The 18,190-nt window shown below is 42.0% G+C and overlaps 1 protein-coding gene across 2 annotated transcripts; it reads left to right on the top strand.

Annotated features, from left to right (window-relative positions):
• Positions 1–6: 6 nt before the first annotated feature.
• acin1 (apoptotic chromatin condensation inducer 1) lies at positions 7–16,416 on the top strand. Of its 2 annotated transcripts, none has more exons than XM_023965322.1 (18): positions 7–193; positions 1,978–2,043; positions 2,169–2,280; positions 2,356–2,411; positions 2,511–5,126; positions 6,267–6,419; positions 7,014–7,090; positions 10,511–10,568; positions 10,995–11,034; positions 11,546–11,670; positions 12,505–12,648; positions 13,090–13,285; positions 13,399–13,544; positions 13,661–13,768; positions 13,866–13,973; positions 14,052–14,355; positions 14,443–14,534; positions 15,183–16,416. In XM_023965322.1, exons 1-18 carry the CDS (start codon positions 56–58, stop codon positions 15,510–15,512), a joined length of 4,869 nt encoding a protein of 1,622 aa, XP_023821090.1. In that variant the 5' UTR covers positions 7–55; the 3' UTR covers positions 15,513–16,416. The 2 variants fall into 2 exon arrangements, with proteins under 2 accessions (XP_023821090.1, XP_023821089.1); XM_023965321.1 differs by having other exon boundaries at positions 11,528–11,670.
• The last annotated feature ends 1,774 nt before the right edge of the window (positions 16,417–18,190 follow it).

Genomic DNA, 18,190 nt, shown 5'->3' with positions numbered 1-18,190 from the left:
ACGCTCGTGCAGGAAGGCGTTGCTCTGGCTGGAAACCCGACTAGAGGATCGGAAAATGGCGGACCTTGAAGACGTTACGCTGGACGGGAGACCGCTTCAGTCCCTCCGAGTTGCGGATTTAAAAGCAGCTCTCGAGGAAAGAGGGCTGTCGAAAAGCGGGCAAAAGAATGCTCTCATTAAAAGACTCAAAGGGGTAAGCTGTACTGCAGCACACGACTCCAGCTAACGTTGACCAGAAGACGGGCTGATGCTCCCTCTCGAGAGGGCCATAACCGAGTATCGTTACTGCATAGCGTTAGCAGACTTCTTCTTGGGGATGGCGTCCAGCTGGAAATGTGCTGTGTTTTGCGTCGTGTTTGTTCACAGATTTTTGTGTAAAGAGATTAAATCTGTCCAGCACCGGTGATAGTTTAATTAACTTAGTGGCTAATCTTGAGCAGTGTGTTGGTTTGATGTTTGCTAGCTAGCCAGTTAGCTTACAGGCTAACGCAGTGAGTAGTGTCGGCCTTAGTAAGTCAGTGACAAGTCCCGTCTCTGTATACATTATGCAGCCGTCATGGCGCGTTTTTAGCGCGTGAGTAATAAAAAAAACACCATTAGAACTGTTGGGTGTTTAAAAACTTTTTGCAGCTGTGATTCAATCATCTTATTTAATGAGAAACATTTTCTAGACGTTGCTATGGCTGCCTTAAGATAGTGGCCGAGATGCTCGAACTGCTATGGGTCAAGTTTGAGAAACTTTGTTTACATTCCTACAAGTCTTTGGTTTACACTGAAATTTAATTAGCTAATTATTTTTTAACTTGTGTTGAACTATCTATTAAATTGGTTGATATTTAGTAAAATATTAAAAAAAAAAGTTTAAATTTTTTTCTTTTTTAGGAAAACCGCAAATTGATGCTACAAAATTGGTCTGCCAAAGTAGTTATTTTTAAGTCACAGCTGCAAAGAATTTAACCTAATGAATTGAAATAAATAAAAATCTATGCATTACTGTTAGTGCTAGAATAGACATGATAATGTTTAAAGACCCACTCCGATATAATGCTGTTTTTTTTGTTTGTTTTTTTACATGTTCTTGTACCAATTTCTGATAGAGGACCTTTGTTAAAATGATAAAGATTAAAATAGCTTTTTTGAGTAATTCTTTATTCCAATCGTTTTGAATAAGGAGCAGACAAAAAAAGTGTTTGAAAAAACCTGTGGGTGTGACATTTACAAACGAAAAGCCGCAAGCTTTTTGCTCTACCCCATTCTGATGCACCCACCTGCAGGCAAATAGGTCCATGTACCTCTTCATTGTCCTAGTCTGAGCTGGCTCAAAACTGGATAGCTCCAACATTGCTTGCCTTTTTAAAAAAAAAAAAAAAGTTTTTTTGCACTGGTAATCTTGTTGTGGGGTTGTGAGCGGCTGTAAGCTAGCGGAAGGGAGTGTAAGTGTGGGCAGGTTTACACATCTCTGAGGCAAATTTCTAATGAACTACTGCCGCTCTGTAAAAAACGATGTCTTAGGAAATGACCCAGGTTTTTTTTTTTTATATTGGCCAAGAACAGCACAATCATAGTCAAAAGGACCACTGGGAACACTTTTATAATAGTTAAAAAGATGATTGTAGTAAGACTTTAAAGTGGTTTCCTTTCAGCACAAACAACGTTTAATGTTTGCTTCCCCTTTTAAAGATCAACACAACAGATTTTTGCTTGTTTAATCTCTGATCTGGTGGCTTTGTTGGACATTGTCCCCCTCTATCTATTCATCACTTTCACATTTGATTACAAACTAAAGTTTTATTGAAGATTAAAGTAAATTATTTTACATTGTTGGCATGCAAAGAAACAGATTTATTCATGGAAAAACAGTTTTTTGTTTTTTTTTACTTTACAAGAACATACATTAATATTTCCGGGTTGTATTTTGTAGAGTAACCACATATTATTAAAATAATAGTATAATCAAGTCTGTGCTTTTAATCACAGGCTCTCATGCTCGAGAATTTGCAGAGAACGTCTACACCTCACATTGGTCTCCAGCCAAACTCTCAGGTAAAAGTCTCAAAGATTACAAAAGTTGAAGCGCAGAAGCATTGCAGTAGGGCATGATTGCTCCTATGTACTGGAAACCCTTATTTTATGACTTGCGTGCCTTTTTTGATGTTTGCCCTGAACAGATTGGTGAAGAAATGAGCCAGAACAGTTTTATTAAACAGTATTTGGCTAAGCAGCAGGAGCTTCTGAGGCAGCGTCTGGAAAGAGAGGCTCGGGAAGCATATGAAACAAACGGTAAGCACTGCTTTCTGCTTTATGGCTTGTGCAAAGTCCGGTGAAATATCAATGTTCATGTTTATTTGTAAACAGAACAACAGGACCACGCAGACGTTAACAACAGTACACAATGCCCTCCCCCTGCCCAGGTTAGTCGGCTTATTTTTCACCTTGAGATTTATATTTCCCTTCAAAAAGCTTAATGAAATGGCTCATATTTGAAAATATATGTATTTTTTTCCTATCAGGATATCACACAGGGAATAGCAGGGCAACACATGCCACCTGACCCAGAGTTTGGGTCACTGAATGCAGGACAAGGAAACGCTAATCAGGAAGCTGACGTGTCCAGTCCACCTGCTTCTGGCTCTGTATCCATGCGGGTTCCTGCTGTTGAGCAAAGGCAAGATCGAGGCTTCGCGTCCGGTGAAGCTGCAGGCGACAGCGACGACGATGACAGCGAAGGTGGAGAAGAGGAACGCAACGACGATGACTGGGACAGTAACGCTCGAAGGAGAAATTTCCGAGAACAAGCCAGAGTCCCCGCAGCAAGGGAGAGGTCAGGGGTATCCCGGCAACCACAGCAGCAACACATCCCTCCCCTTTTGTCTCCTCAACTCCGCCAACCAACACCTCCTCCCTCCCCTCCTCCAGAGTTATCATTTCCTTTACCTGATACCCCAAAGCAGAGCCCACCCAGTCCCGATGTCGCCCCAGCCAGACACTCACCCAGTACCTCCAGCTCCGGTTCCTCCAGCAGCGACAGCCGCAGTAGCAGTCCAGAACCGCAGAGGGGTGCACACGCTGAGCGCAAGCCTGGCCCACTGACCCTGCTGGCACGCAAAATGGCATCAGAGGGGGCTTTCTCTGGACCAAGTTGGCATGGCACAGCGGGAGAAGGCGATATGCAAGACAACAGGTCTCTAGAGGGTCTGGTATCTGCCATCACTCACACAGCAAATACAGCAGGCCATATATCATTTCCCATGATTCCAGGAACCCACCAGAGTGTCTCTGGTGCGCATTCTGCTCACACCGAAGTGCCTGTGAGTGTCCTAAGAGCCACAGTGGTAGACGAGAAGGACAGACAGTTTCAGGAAAATGAAAAAGCACTTGAGTTGGAACGGCAGGAGAAGATGAAGAAGCTCGAGCAAGAAAGAGCACTTGCTCTCGAGAGGGAAAAAGCTCTGGAAAGAGAGAAATTGGAGCGACAGCAAGCCTTAGAAAGGGAAGAAAAAGAGAAGGCTTTACAGCGGGAAAGAGAACTTGCTCTGGAAAGAGAAAGGCAGGAGAGGGAGCAAGCGTTGGCTAGGGAAAGGGAGGAGCTAGAAAGGCAGAAGGAGCTTGAAAGACAACGAGCTCTGGAGCAAGAACGCCTGCAGAGAGAAAGAGAGGAGAAGGAAAAGCGGGAGCGGGAGGAAAGGGAGAGGCAGCTGGAGTTGGAGAAAGCCAGGGAGCGGGAGAGAAAACAGCAAGAGATTGAACAGGCTCTGGAACAAGCAAGATTGAAGAGAGAAAGAGAAGAGGCAGAGAAAAAGGAGAAGGAAAGAGTCGAGAGGGAAAGAGCTTTGGAGCTTGAACGGCTTGAAAAGGAAAAAATTGAGAGGGAGAAAGCTTTGGAGAAGGAGAGAATGGAGAAGGAGAGAATTGAGAGAGAAAAAGCTTTAGAGCTCCAGAGAATAGAAAGAGAAAAAGCTCTAGAGCAAGAAAGACTGGAGCAAGAGAGGAAGGAAAAAGAAAGAGTTGAAAGAGAGAAAGCACTTGAGCTTGAGAGAATAGAGAGGGAAAAACGAGAAAATGAAGAAAAAGAGAGGCTTGAAAGAGAGCGAGCTTTAGAGCAGGAAAGAATTGAGAGGGAAGAACGAGAGAAAAAGGAGAAGGAGGCAGCTCTAGAACAGGAGAGGTTGGAGAGGGAAAGGGCTGAAAAAGAAAGGCAAGAACAGTTGGAGAAGGAGAAGGCTCTAGAGCAGGAGAGACTTGAGAAGGAAAGAGCTTTGGAGCTGGAAAGACAGAAAAAGGAGAAAGCTTTGGAAGAAGAAAGAGAAAGGGCTCTGGAACGGGAAAGACTGGAGAATGAGGAGGCCATGAAGAAGGAAAAGGAGGAGAAAGCAAAGCTTATTAGCACAGAAAAGGAGAGTGAGACCTGCCTTTCTCCATCCAAACCCAAACCTGGTCCCGGGATTGGTCTGACTTCCCTGCCCGATCCTTCACTCCTGTCTACAGGAACAGCTAGAAACCTGCCGACAGAAGCAGGAGAGCGTGGAGATGTTGGTGCTCCGGTGACGACGAGTGAAGCTCAGGCAGCAAAGACTGAAGTAACCGTGTCCCCGCATAAGAGGTTTCACTTTGTACGGGTCTCCCCGAGTCAACCCCAGTCCTCATCCACTCCTATGGTTATCAAGCGGCCTCGCACGTTCTCAGACACCCCTCAGCCCAGAGGTCAACCCATCACCGCATCAAGCAGTGCCAAAGAGCAACAGCTTGAACGGCAAGTGTCCCCCCTTAAGCAGCAAGACCCACAGAATCTGACAAATCGAGAAGTTTCAACTGCAGCAGGTCAGTCTGAGCAGAAAGACGCAGCTAAACCTGCGGCGCACCAGAGTCAACAAGAGGAGACCAAAAGGCTTGTGTCTGAAGAAAAACGGGTTGATTCAGCAAAGGCTTCAAAACAAGACGAGGAAAGCAAGGGTTCTGTAAGCGCAGACACTCCAGAACAGAAGAGTACTGATGCAAAGAAGAAAAAAACAAGATCGTCATCATCTAATGACTCCTCCTCTTCAGAGTCAGACTCTGGATCTTCATCATCTCGCTCATCGAGCTCGTCCTCATCTTCTCAGGATAAAAGTTCTTCAAGGGGGAGAGAGGTGAGACGAGCACACTCTTCTGATAGTTCCTTTAAAGAACCCCGCTTGTAAAAAGTCCCTGTTTACTATTAATTTAGCAGTTAGTCATTATTGATTATTAAAAGCTGAATCGATTGAGAAACAAAAGACAGTTTATGGGGTGTACAGTTTCCCTCACCTAAAATTGTTTGCATTGCAAGGTTTTTGGTTTTTGTTTTTACAAAAAACAACAACGTTCAGGAGTAATTGGGACAGGAGCAGAACAGTCATCTTGCTGCATTACTGTTTTTGTTAAATTCATAGTTTACAAAGTTGCAAACTTGTGCAAAATCGGTTAATGAACTAAAGGTCCTCAGTTTGCAGCTTTTGCTGCCCTCGTCAGCTACTTTTATTATTCTCTCTCACAACTGTTTACTTAAGGTCACACATCATTACAGTATTAGTCAAATTTGGCACACACAGCTCACTTGAAATTTTTGTTCCTTCAGGTAATCCGTGATTATTGGTCTATTTAACCTGTTAAAATTTGTGGATTTTTTTTTTTTACGTGAAAAACTAACATGAGTGCTGTTATCTGCCAAAAAAAAGATGGAAGAAAATGCTTTTAAGGACAAGAGTGTGTAAATTTGTTAGATTGATGTACTTTTCTAAAAGAAGATGTTTTGTTTGAGTCACTCGAGTTTTAAGCCTCATCCTGTAACGTTTTCTACAATTGTTTATTGTGGACAAAGAGCTTTTGTGTAGAAATGCATTGATATTTTTTAAAAGCATTTTGTATCAAAGACATGCAACAAATGGCAGTCCACTCCTCTTAGAGGAATAAATCCTTTTTTTTTTTTGCCAGACATGCAATTAAACAAATAAATCTACATTCTATACATCTACAGGCTTTGGCCTTGTTGGAAACGTGTTTCTAGAAGCCTTCAGGACTAGGACTTCAATGTTTTTAAAATGCACATCAGCATGCTATGGCTTTCATGAAACACTGTTATGTTGTCATCAATATTGAGGCACGGGATGTCCTAAATGGAGAACTTAAGAAAGCAGCAGTTTTGAGTTTGGACAAATAGTTAAAGTTGTAAAAATAAGCTAAATTAAAGCTTTTTTTGTCATGTTTTCCATGCTCACAGTATTAAACTGCTCTCCGTTTTTGCCTTTAAGGAGGGGAAGCGTGAAAGGGCTTCCTCCCAGCACCACATGGACACAACAGAAGCCCAGGCAGAGGTCTTGAAAGAAACTAAAAACGTCTCTCTTTGTAGAAATGTCAATTCCATAGAGAACAACAACAATATTGATGGAGAAACTCCCAACAAGGTCAGTTGTTAAGTTTATTTTCCATATTTTTAAAGAAATATTGTTTTATTTTCTAAAATAAACAGCAGAGCTACAGTTGTTGAAAATTTGCTGATTACTTAATTATTTGTCTTTAAACTGCTGTTTGTAAACTTCCTGATGTGTTTTATGAATGAGTTTTACATTTCAATCCTCTTTAAATACAATAACCAATAATGTTTGGTCAGAGTTAAACTTGTTTTGTCTAAAAAGGTCCTCTGTTTAACGTTTAATGTTTAGCTTTTCATTTTGATGTGACCAGTAATTTGTCGAAAACAAGGTCTCTTTAGAAAAAAACTTAATTCTAAATTGATAAATCCGCCAGTAAATAGTTGTAACTCCTCCAACAGATTCCGTTATCTTTGGCTGCAAAAAAATATTTAATCTTAATTTGTATAGAAAACAAGATTTTTATTTATTTAGATTGATTTGTTTTCTTATCCTTTTGAAATAGTTTTTATCTAAGCTCTGACATAAAAGAACGACCTTTTCTCACCACAACCTATTTTTTCTTTCCTCTTGTACTTCCCTTCTGTACAACTCTTACTTTTGAACTCCTCTTACTTAAATAAACAGCACCTGTCTGAAGCAACAACCAGAGAATCCAGACAGACCACAGAAAATGAAGAAGAGGAGGAAAGGGGCAAGCAAAGGTCAGCCTTTTATAGTGCTTATTTTTCCTGACACACCCATGCAATAAACACATGCTTGTCCGATTAAAGAAAAACAACTGCACACATCTTCACAATGAGACACCAGAATTTCACCAATAGTTTCCCAGATAAGATTTTTATTTCTTCCACTGCATTTGTTTTTGTTTAGTTACTTGTAGAAACTTTGATCAAAACTTCCAACTGTACTTAGATTACTGACTTTTCTGATTAAAGGTTTTTAATTAAATTGAGACTGCGTAAATTAACACTTTGTAGATTTATTAATAAAATCGTATAAATGCTCATAAATGGGTATATACATTGGTATTTTTGTGTTCTCTTCCTTATTGCCGACTTAATGTAGTCGGCACACTTGCACCACAAATAAAAATACAGGAATAACCAGAACAGTGAAGCGTTGAACGTATTTTGTTAAAAAGAAGTTGTATCTTCATTCTACTTGATAATATCTGCCCTAAAGTAACTTGTTTTAAATTTTGCCCTGTCTATTTTCTCTTGGCAGAAAAACAGATTTCTCAAATACATTTTCATTCACTTGTCCCAATAGTCATAGTTAGGTTTTCCAATCACAGTCACAGATGTGTAAATCTTACACCTACAGCATCCAAATTTTTCCAAACCTGTGAAAAATAATGTACTGATGTCTGGAGATCAGTGAATTTCTGCATGGTTTATACCTTCTGCACAGCAGGTTTGCTTGATACTTCAGTATTGCTAAAGGTTCTACATTCAGCCGACAGTGGTTTAATGACTAAGTGAACCCAGCAGGACCGGGATAATGGATGTTGAGGTCTCCAAAATTCTGCAGTCAATCACTACAGACCTCCAAACTATGTAGCAATCGGTTACATCTGAGTTTAGTTGTTCACAAGAAGACAGGACTTGTTTGTCTGTATTGTGTGAAGTTTATGTGTCGGTGGATGTGTTAGGAGCAAGGCGTGGCTCCTTATTTAAGATAAAAGGAACTCTGAATCTTTCTGCATAATAAAAGCTTTTGGACAATTCCATACTCCCAACTTTCTGGAAAAAGTTTGGTCTTTTTCTGTTCCAACATGACTGTGCATCAGCGTCGAAAGCGGGGCCCATAGAGATAAACCTGGCTGTTTTGCACACAGTACTGACATCAATCTGAAAGACCTTTTTAGGAAATTGAGGAAAATCTGGGACCCAGTCAGTGTTTGGCTTCACAAATTGGCATCCTATTTATTATGAATGGAATTTTAAATAAGTTCATGTAAGTGTAAAGGTTGGTGAAATGATAATAAAGGTGAAATACCTCTAGGGTTTCATTTGAAAGACCTGAAAGTTTTTAAAGACCCACTGCGATCATCTTTTTAATCCATTGTAAAGGTTTTCCCTGTGGTCTTTTAATTATGATTATGCAGTTTTTCACCCCCCAAAAAACATGACTTTTTCTGTGGAGCAGCTGTAATTCATTTGAAATTTGTCGGAGTTGTGGGCAGGACTGTTGGTGTGGAGCAACCCCGCCCCCCCTTTCCCTTTCTGTTACTTAGAACTCTGTTTAAGCGCTCTCCCGCTACTTTATGCCCCTTCACATCCCCAACCTAACATTACCGGTGACAACAGAAATTAAGAGGATTATCAGTCCTCCAGCCATACAGTTTTGAGGCAAATACCAGCTCAGGCGAGGACAGCGGTGACGTGCACAGATCTAGCCGTCTACAGAATAAGATCTTTTTCAAACCGCATTTTTTTCTTTTTTCCAGTCTTCTCTTAAATCCCAATGATTTTTTTTAGGCTTTATTTTCTTTATAAATGTTAATAAATGTTGTCCATCATGAGAAAAATGTCAAGGACATTCTGCTTTTTTTTTTTTTTTGCTGTGAATTATTTTAAAATAAATTTTTGAGGGCAGGTCATAAACGTGAACATTAAATGAAACAGGATATTGCTGCAATGGCTTCATTGGAAACCAATATGAACTAATTAAGACGTTCACGGAGGATTGTTTTTATTATTAATTTTTTACGACAAACAGGCGATTTTATTTTTAATTTTTAAAGCATGATAATGTTCGATGCCATTAGATTAAAGCATTTCTAACATTTAAAATCTCTTTGGCTTGGATTAGCGTTCAGGCGTTATACGAGGCCACCTTAAATTTGGAGTGGAGGTGGAAACGCGGGTCCGTTTTCTCATTTCTGCCTTCGTTCGTTGCATCATGTCTGCCCTGTTGCCGGATTTAGCCTCCGCTGCCGGCCCGTAGGTGTCTTCGCCGCGGCTTGGCGGAGGGAGAAGCGATGCTTGATGAGTCGCAGGTTGTTCGTGAAAAAGCCGCCGCCGCTGCTGCTGCGGAGGTTTTCATAGCAGACGAGCTTTCGTTGAAGGGAACGGAAGAGAAGAAAAGCCAGGCGACGCAGCCTCTTCATTTGCAGGCGCGACTGCTCTCTGCGTTAAAGCTAATGCACCCGACGGGATTTTAGTTCGCCTCCTGAATGGTACCGAAATGGGTGCGCGTGCATCTAGAAGATTGTACACTCCACGCGCTCATGTCGGGGTTTTTTTCCAGCAGAAACTCTGAGGTTTGGATCAGCTCTGATTCGGAAGGACTAACTAAGCAGGCTGAGAGATGAGTGACTTAATGTGAGCTGCTTAACACACCCGTTGCTTAAGCATCAAAAATCCATCTCAATTTAACATGATTCATTTGTTACAAATGAATCATGTTAAATATTATTTGTTACCCTGCTTTTAGATTTTGCTTCTCTAGATCTATTCTCAAAGTGTTCCCAATAGTCTTTTAATTTTGATCATGCCGTCTTTAGCCGAATTCTAAAAACCTGTTTTCTAGAACATAGTTCTGCTGCGGTAGGAGTTTCCTCTGAGTTGTTGGTAGGACTGTTGGTGCAACGTGAACATGCTTTCATAATCAATTGTCCCTTTGTTGACACACTCTCACCGGTATCTTACAGCCCTCCACACCCCAAACCTAATAGTAGCAGTGCAATAGAAATGGCTTGGAACTATACAGCCATACAGTTTTGGGCCAGATACCTGCTCAGATGAGAACAAAGACGTACGTGGATCTAGTCGTCTACAAGTGGATGCATCGGAATGGAGCTGGAAGCTTGTTAACCTGCTGATTGTAGTTTCTACATAACTACAAGCTTTTTCAAACTGAAGTTTCTTGTCTGCTCCCGATTCACCTCGATTTGAATAAAGAAATACTCAGAAACACAGTTTTTACTCTTCATGTTCTTTATGCATGCCGTCCATCAAGAGAAAAATGCTGCAAGACCATGTTAGAATAGAAACAGGTTTTTAAAATGATTTATTGTGTGTACTTACTGTCCTGTACCTGCTGTTATATGGTTCCCCAGCTGACGATCTGTTCATCTATTCTCTTTTCTGGTCTTGTGTACTTTCAATGCACAACAGGCAGGGAAAGGAGACAGCCATGGTAGATTCACAGAAGCTCTCAGAGACTGGAGAGGAGGTAAGGCCCCCGAGGAATCGATAACCAATAAGTTTAAGCGTTCACTAATGATTAGTATGACCCTGTTATACTCTCTGAAAATATGCTGATAGATATAGTATCAAAAGAAACGTATTCTAAATGTATCTTGTCTCGAAAAAAATGTATCTTTTTACTGTGATGTTGATCTAGAAAATGTGTTGCTATAAAATTGCCATAAAAATAAATATTTTTAAAAGGCATTGAGAAAACCGGAGCAAAAGGAGGAGGTGGTCCATAGCCACCCGTCTGCCTGTGCTTTATCCCAGCTTTGACTGTTGACTCATTTATCGTTTTACTGTAATTACAAGACGTCTTCATATTTATTTAGTGTTGGCCGGTTTAAAGGATTAGCTATGGTTTCTCACTTTCTCTCCTTGTGTGGGTCTGTTTTCATCTTGTTTTCAGACGCCAAAAACCTTCTCAGCGCGTAAGATCTCTCTTGGCAGTGAGTACATCCTTCCCCACTTTAACCTCTTTTCTCCACCCTGTGATAATAAAGTGTGATTTGTTATCTAATGTCTAGTATAAGACAGAAACATGCATGTTCTCCCCATGCATGTGTGGGTTCACTTTGGGGACTCCGGCTTCCTCCTACAGCCCAAAAACATGCTTCATAGGTTCACTGGCTACTCTAAATTGTCCCTAGGTGTGAGTGTGAGTGTGCATGGGTGTGTGATCGTGGCCCTGCGACAGACTGTCCAGGATGTATTCTGCCTTTGGCCACGACTGGCTGGGATAGGCGCCACCGGCATCCCTGTGACCCAGACAGGGACAAAAATGGGTTTTACGTTTTTATGCTGCTTTTATGTTATTCATAATGTCTATTTTTATGTTCTGGAATGTAAATAAATGATGGGATCTCTATTTTGTCATAGCCTTTTTTAAATGTTCTGTTTTTGTTTCACCACCTTACTTTAGTTTTTACAATGTCTTACCAGACAACAAATCATCCCCAGGCACAAGCAGCGCAGAGGCGGAGCAGGAGGCTGGGGGAGTGGCTGGTCGCAAAAGGAGATGGGGCTCCAGCACGGTTGTCACTGCCAAGAAGCCTTCCATCAGCATCACCACAGATTCACTGAAGGTACTGGCAGCAGGTTATGGGAAGGGGCTCACATTTGAGAGCTTAGTCTGCACCACAGTTCATTTTGTTTCAATTTTTCTTACATTTGTTGTTCTTCCTTAGTGGTTCACACATGCAAACTTTAATCTGCACAAAAATGAGCGTCTTTGATTGCAAGGGGATCCTTGGTGCGTCAACATATAATGTAAATGAACTGATCCATGTTGCACAGAGCAGAAATGAACTGTAGGTTCTTCCCACTCCTTTTCAAGCAATAAATCAAGCTGACTTAATCTTAGTTAATTATCTCTATATTTAATTTAAGTGACTTTTTTGTTTTGTTTTATTTTTTGTCTTTTTAAACTATGCATTTCAATATTTCTGGAACGAGTTAGATAAATATTTATTTCTTTATTGCTTTGACTACAATGCTTGAAATAAATCAATAAATCAAATCAAAACCCTGTAGCCCTACAACTCCCTCCTTCCTTTAAGGTACACAGTATATGAAGGCGTTAATTAAGTTTTGGGCTGAAGATGGGCAAAACTGAGTAATTCTTTTTTCCCTCCAACTAAATTCTTTGTTTCATAGCAGTAAAAGTGCTGATCCGCTGATCCTGATATCTCAATCTGATCCTGTATCAACTGGTCAGGAAAGTTAGAAACTAAGTCATTTTCCTAATCATTTGGGTCATGCTGTACACAGGGCAGGTCCATATCACCACTGCTGTCATTTTCAACCCCCCGTTGTTTCACAACCACACTATCAGAAGCTCCCCACTTGTACCACAGCTTTGTCTTCAGAGCTGAGACCTACCATGGGGTGTTTTAAAAAAAATCTGTTTTTGCCTTCAGTCTCTGATTCCCGACATCAAACCCAGTTTGGGTCAGGAGGCAGTAGTGGATCTACATCCCGAGGAAGCTGCCCTCTCCGGGGCAGAGGAGGAAGACAGGGAGCGCTCGGAGCAGGACCTCCAAATCCGCCGCACTGTCACACAAGTTAGTATTCGCTGCTCAAACATAAGCTGGATTCATGATGATGTCTTTCATTCTGAAATCTTAGGTTCTTCTTTTAAAATTAGCATTAATTTAACCAACAAATCTCAAAGAGACCACAGGAAAGACCCGTCCAAGACTGGCAGCCGAAGAAAGCTGCAGATCACAGTTGACAGGCAACCCAGACCCAACGGGATCTTACCAAAACTTTAAGCCTGTTCAGAAAAACAACAGTTGTCATCTTTTTTTCTTTTCCAAGTTACTGGACTGACTAGATTTAGACTTCTATTCCCAGTTCTGCCCATGTTGAAGAAAAAACATTTCCAGACCATCATTTGAAAAAAGGTCCTAACTGCTCCTTTTTTTTTCTTCGGAAAAAGGAGAAACAAAGAAGATAATTTTTCTCCATTGATGTGGGCATGTCTTGCTATTCTTCTAACTAAGGTGGTGCACGCAGAAAGCCCGGAGAATGGGGAGAACGAGGCAAAGAGGAGCAGGCGACAGGAGGTAGAGGAGGAGGACTGTCGGGCTGAGCAAGACAGAATAAAGACCCAGGAGGAGCAGGTGGAGGTCTCCCTCCCTGGAACTGTGGAAGCCCAGATTCCAGCACACACCAGCCCTGATGTAGAAATGAACACTGGTAATATTCCACCTAGCAATGGATCTTTAACTATGCGTGACCCTCAAACATGCAAAAAAAAAGCCCTAAAAACAAGTAAAAGAAGTTGTTGACCCCCCCTTTTTTTTACCTAGTGACTCCCAGCGACACCCTCATTCGTCGCTCAATCAGCCAGCAGAAAACGGGCGTTTCCATCACCATCGATGATCCTGTCCGCACAGCCCAGCAGCCCTCCCCACCCCGAGGAAAAGTCTCCAATATTGTCCACATATGCAACCTGGTGAGGCCACTGCTTTTCTCTTTTTGCTCTGGTCCACCGATGGCGCCCCAACACGCCATGCTGATATTAATAAGTGTAGAGAATGTTGCATTGTGTGATGCCAAAATCTTGTTCAGGTGAGGCCGTTCACACTGGGACAGCTGAAGGAGCTGCTCAGCAGAACTGGAACGCTGGTGGAGGACGGGTTCTGGATTGATAAAATCAAGTCCCACTGCTACGTCACTGTAAGTCATGACAAAGGCTTGCATTGGGGCCTGTAGGGGTTCATCACCTGACTGTAAACTGGGTTTGTGTGGCTCCTGAGACCTTGTGTTTGTGTAGTATTCCAGTGTAGAGGAGGCAGTTGCTACACGGACAGCTCTGCATGGAGTGAAGTGGCCTCAGAGCAACCCAAAAGTCCTCAGTGTGGACTTCTGCCAGCAGGATGAGGTGAGACCTTTAAGGTCTTCATTGATACTCCAAATGTCTTGTTGTGTTCAGCAGTAAAACCTCATCTGTGTTGTGTAGTTGGACTTCCACAAAAGTTTGGGAACAGCAGAACGGCCGGGTGATGATCAGGGGCCCGGCCCCGGCCGTGGGCGAGCGCTGGGCCTCCCCCCGCTGCTTCCAGAGCGAGACCAATGGGCTGAACGGGAGCGGGAGATGGAGCGCCGAGAGCGGGCTCGGGCAGAGCGCGAGTGGGATCGGGACAAGATCAAGGAGTTCGGGAAGCATGGAGAGGACAAGGAGGGGGGTTCTCGGAGATCACGTTCCAGGGAGAGGCGACGTAAGGAAAGGGGAAAGAGCAAGGAGAAGAAGGCGGATAAGAAGGGTAAGGATCGGTGATTCAAAATTCATGTCGTGTCAAATTAGAAAGCATGTCAAATTGATTTTGTTTGTCTTTTGGGGGGCGTAACAGCTGATGAACCTCCTGCAAAGTTGCTAGATGATTTGTTCTGCAAAACTAAAGCAACTCCCTGCATTTATTGGCTTCCACTGACTGATGAACAGGTGAGGCTTAAATCCCTTTGTCTCTGTCTTGATTGTATTAGTGGTGTAGCGTTTAATTTAAAGATTTGATTCATATATTAGGTTAATGATACGATTCCTATTGAAAATGAACGATTCACTGACCTAAAATCAATCTTTAGTCAGAAGTGACTCAGATAAATACCTGGGTACTGAACAGTGCAGTTGAAGTTTTCCACATTCCTTGGATTTCTTTCCAGATAATAAAATGTAAATTACATATGTGAACAAACAAGAATGAATGGAAAATCCATGCACATTTTTAGTTTCCTATAGTTCCTCCTGCTATTGTTTTTTTACACGTCAAACAAAACATTACTAGAACATTCTACCACACTGGATGGTCACATGACTTTGTGCTAAATTCCAACTCTTTTACCAACTTGTTTTGGTAAACAAGCCTACTATGCCTCAATCCAAAGGTATTTTCTAATATCAATATTATTGATTGGTTTATTTTTGAAATGATTTTGTAAAGGTATTGGGCAATTTGATTACCAACTTGCCTCAGAGAGATGGATCCAGTTGGATTGTAGGAATTTACATTGATTCATGGATTATGTTGATTGATGCACCCCTACACTGCACAGATAGTCACCCCCCCTCCCCCCTCCCCTCTGCTTGTTATAGTATGTTCAGCGGCAAGCTGCCCGAGCAGAGCGGATGAAGGAGCGGGAGAAACTAAGGAAAGAGCTCGAAGAGGAGGAGGAGAAGAAAAGGGAAGAGGAACGCAAGGAACGAATGAAAGCCACAGGGGCCACAACCGGAGACCAGGGCGAGGGGGAGAAGGACAAGGACCGAGACAGGGAGAGGGACAGAAACAGAGACCGGGGCAGGGACCGGGACCGGGAGAGGGAGAATGACAAGCGCAGGGATAGCCATCGTAGACCAGGGGCCAGCGGGGCAAGCTCCAGCCGGCGTTCACGCAGCCGCAGCGACCCCAGAGACCGGAGGCGCTGATGGACTCCACCCTCTTTCTTTTGCCTTTCACTACATGTACTTTGTTACAATTTAAGACCCAAAAAAAACAACAAAAAAAAACTAATGAGGACCAACTGATGTCGATTCCATCTGTCACTTTCTTCAAAGCACATCAACACAGTGGCGCATAAGGGGACCATCCTGTTGTTGTTTTCAGAGTGCTGTACATCTCACTCCTGGCGAGGATTCAAATGGATTTCTTCACTCTCATCTCTTCAGCTCTCCGTTCTGGTTGTGTAGCGGTATGCCATCCCGGGTAGTTTGACTTCTGTACCCAAAGATTTCCCATTCGCTCCGACATTTAGGTGCCAACGAATGAATCCGAGTCGGCTGTTGCCCGAGTGGGAAACACTCGACGCATCAGTGAGAAGCCTTTTCTCCTCCTGCTGCATGCAGTGCAGGGCCGCTCCCAAGAGTCCTGCTGTTCCGCACAGACGGCGGCAGAAATCAGAAAATATTGGAATCGGCCTGTTTGGCATTTTGTACAGACGTATAAGATTATTCAAAGTTGAGTCTTTAAATAAGGCAGCTTTGGGGTATTTTTCACTAAGTGTGTAATAACTACTAAGGCGATGCAGTGTTCCTCTTTCTCTGTTGAAAAGAGACGAGATGATTCTCTGCAGGAGAAAATCTGTCACATCTACAATTTATGATTAAGTCCATGTTAAATCTATTTCCCTTCTTTGATTTCTCTCCTGTAGTGAGAGTACGGGCTGCAGAAGGGGGGGGGGGTCACGTTAAGACTTTCCTCACCAATGGTTTTAATATTGTTTTTAATTATTTTATCATTTTAGCATAAAGATTTGGATTTTTCTTTTTTTTATTTCTTTGAGTACACCCATCAGTGGTGAATGTACAAAAATAAAATTGAAATTTAAAATGACTCGTGTGATGTCTTTTTTTTTTTTTTTTAATTTCCCCTCTGTTCATCTTTTGATCTATCGTAAAAGCATTTCCTGTGGTCTTTTATGATTATGCCATTTTTACCTGAAAATTCATTAGAAATTCACCTCAGAGTCTAGGGCGACATTATGGATGTGGAGCAACTCCGCCCCCCCTTCCCCTCACGGTTGCAGAGTGGAGCAGGGAGCTCGTGGGCTGCAAAGCGTATTTTCTAAATCGCAAGATCCTGTTCTAGCATCATTTTTTTGTCTGCTCCTTATGATTTGAATAAAGGCGTAATTTTCTTTATAAATGCACTCCATAACAGAAATGCCACAAGAACGTGTTTAAAGAAAACATGCTCATTGGATCATTTCATTGGAGTGGGGCTTTAACCCTTGTGCTATCCTGTGACCCCACCCTTACATTGACGTGTTCTTCCTACCATGACAAAGGTGGAGCGGATTTCATGTAATCCATGGACACCAGTGAAGATCACAAATCATTGAAGAAAAAAAGGTTCAGCGTACTGTCTAGTGGGTCTAGATGACCCAACTCCCAATGATAAAGTGCCTAGGGTAGCACAAGGGTTAAACCAGTTTTCTAATTACTGCAAGAATGGATGTGCGTACCTAAAAAGGCCACAAGGGGGCAGTCATGTTACATCACCTTATAGAACAACTTTAAAAAATAAAAACTTGTCTTAAATTACTTTTTTCAGGAGAAATTATACTAAATATACTAAAGGTACTAAATATATAAATATAAAGGGTTCACTCAGAGAATTATTGTTTCATTCCCTTAATGAAGAAATGATCATGGACTTTACATTCATCTATGGTCCCAATTGTGCAATGTAGCTCATTTGTGTTACTTTTGTTTTCTCTGTTCCCTCATTTCTCCGTTTTCTTAGTCATATATACCATCTCTCCTCCACATCAGCCGCTGTCCTTCTTTCTGGTCTTAAAGTTCATCCTGCGAAGCTCAGCAGAAGCTTCCGGATAATTACAGCCTTTTGGTTGCTGAGCAAAACATTTTTTTGCCCTGATGAAACTCTTGTCTGAACCCTGCAAGGACCTTTCACACCACCATCTGCATTGATCAGCCAGGAATAAAGTTCAGTCCTGTTCCAAATCATAAACTGAAGCAAAGTTGCTCATGGATGACAAGTAAAAGCAAACATTTCCAAGGAAAAACTGATGACAATTGTTTTTTTTCCCTCAGAACTGTTATTGTGGGACTGACTTTTTTAAAATAATGTTTTTAACGTCTATTTCCCATTATTATTGTCCAGATGTTTTCAACCTGATGTAGAACATTTCTAGCTGTTTTTATATTAAAAAAATAGAAATGTAAAAAAAATAAAGTTGCTGCACCCTAACATTTAATCCCATGTAACATTGACGGTTGCAGCAGTTCCTTGGGTTGGTGGTTTGCTTCCCGACTTCAGCCCACACACCTTGAGACCTGCCTCAGCTTGCTGAACTTCACAGATATTCATCTGTACAGTGCAGTGAACTGGCTGATTGGACTGGCTCACAACCACATCTTAGTTCCTTTGGTTTCTGCCGGTCCTTCATGTGGAGTTGTTGCTGAATGTGGGTTAAATGGGGTTTCTCCCAGGCTTTTAGCTGATGTACGTCTCCCAAAAATCCACAAAGGACTTTGTATTTAACTTTATGAGGTTCATGTTCAGTGCATCAGAGCAATTCATCTTACCTGCTCCTCAAACCTCATGGTTGGTTTATTTCAGGGGTCTGCAGTCTTCCTCACTT

The sequence above is a fragment of the Oryzias latipes genome, chromosome 17 (genome assembly GCF_002234675.1).
Source record: "Oryzias latipes chromosome 17, ASM223467v1".
NCBI classification, from domain to species: domain Eukaryota; kingdom Metazoa; phylum Chordata; class Actinopteri; order Beloniformes; family Adrianichthyidae; genus Oryzias; species Oryzias latipes.
The sequence above is the reverse complement of the archived record's forward strand: the minus strand, read 5'-3'. Positions and strand labels throughout refer to the sequence as shown.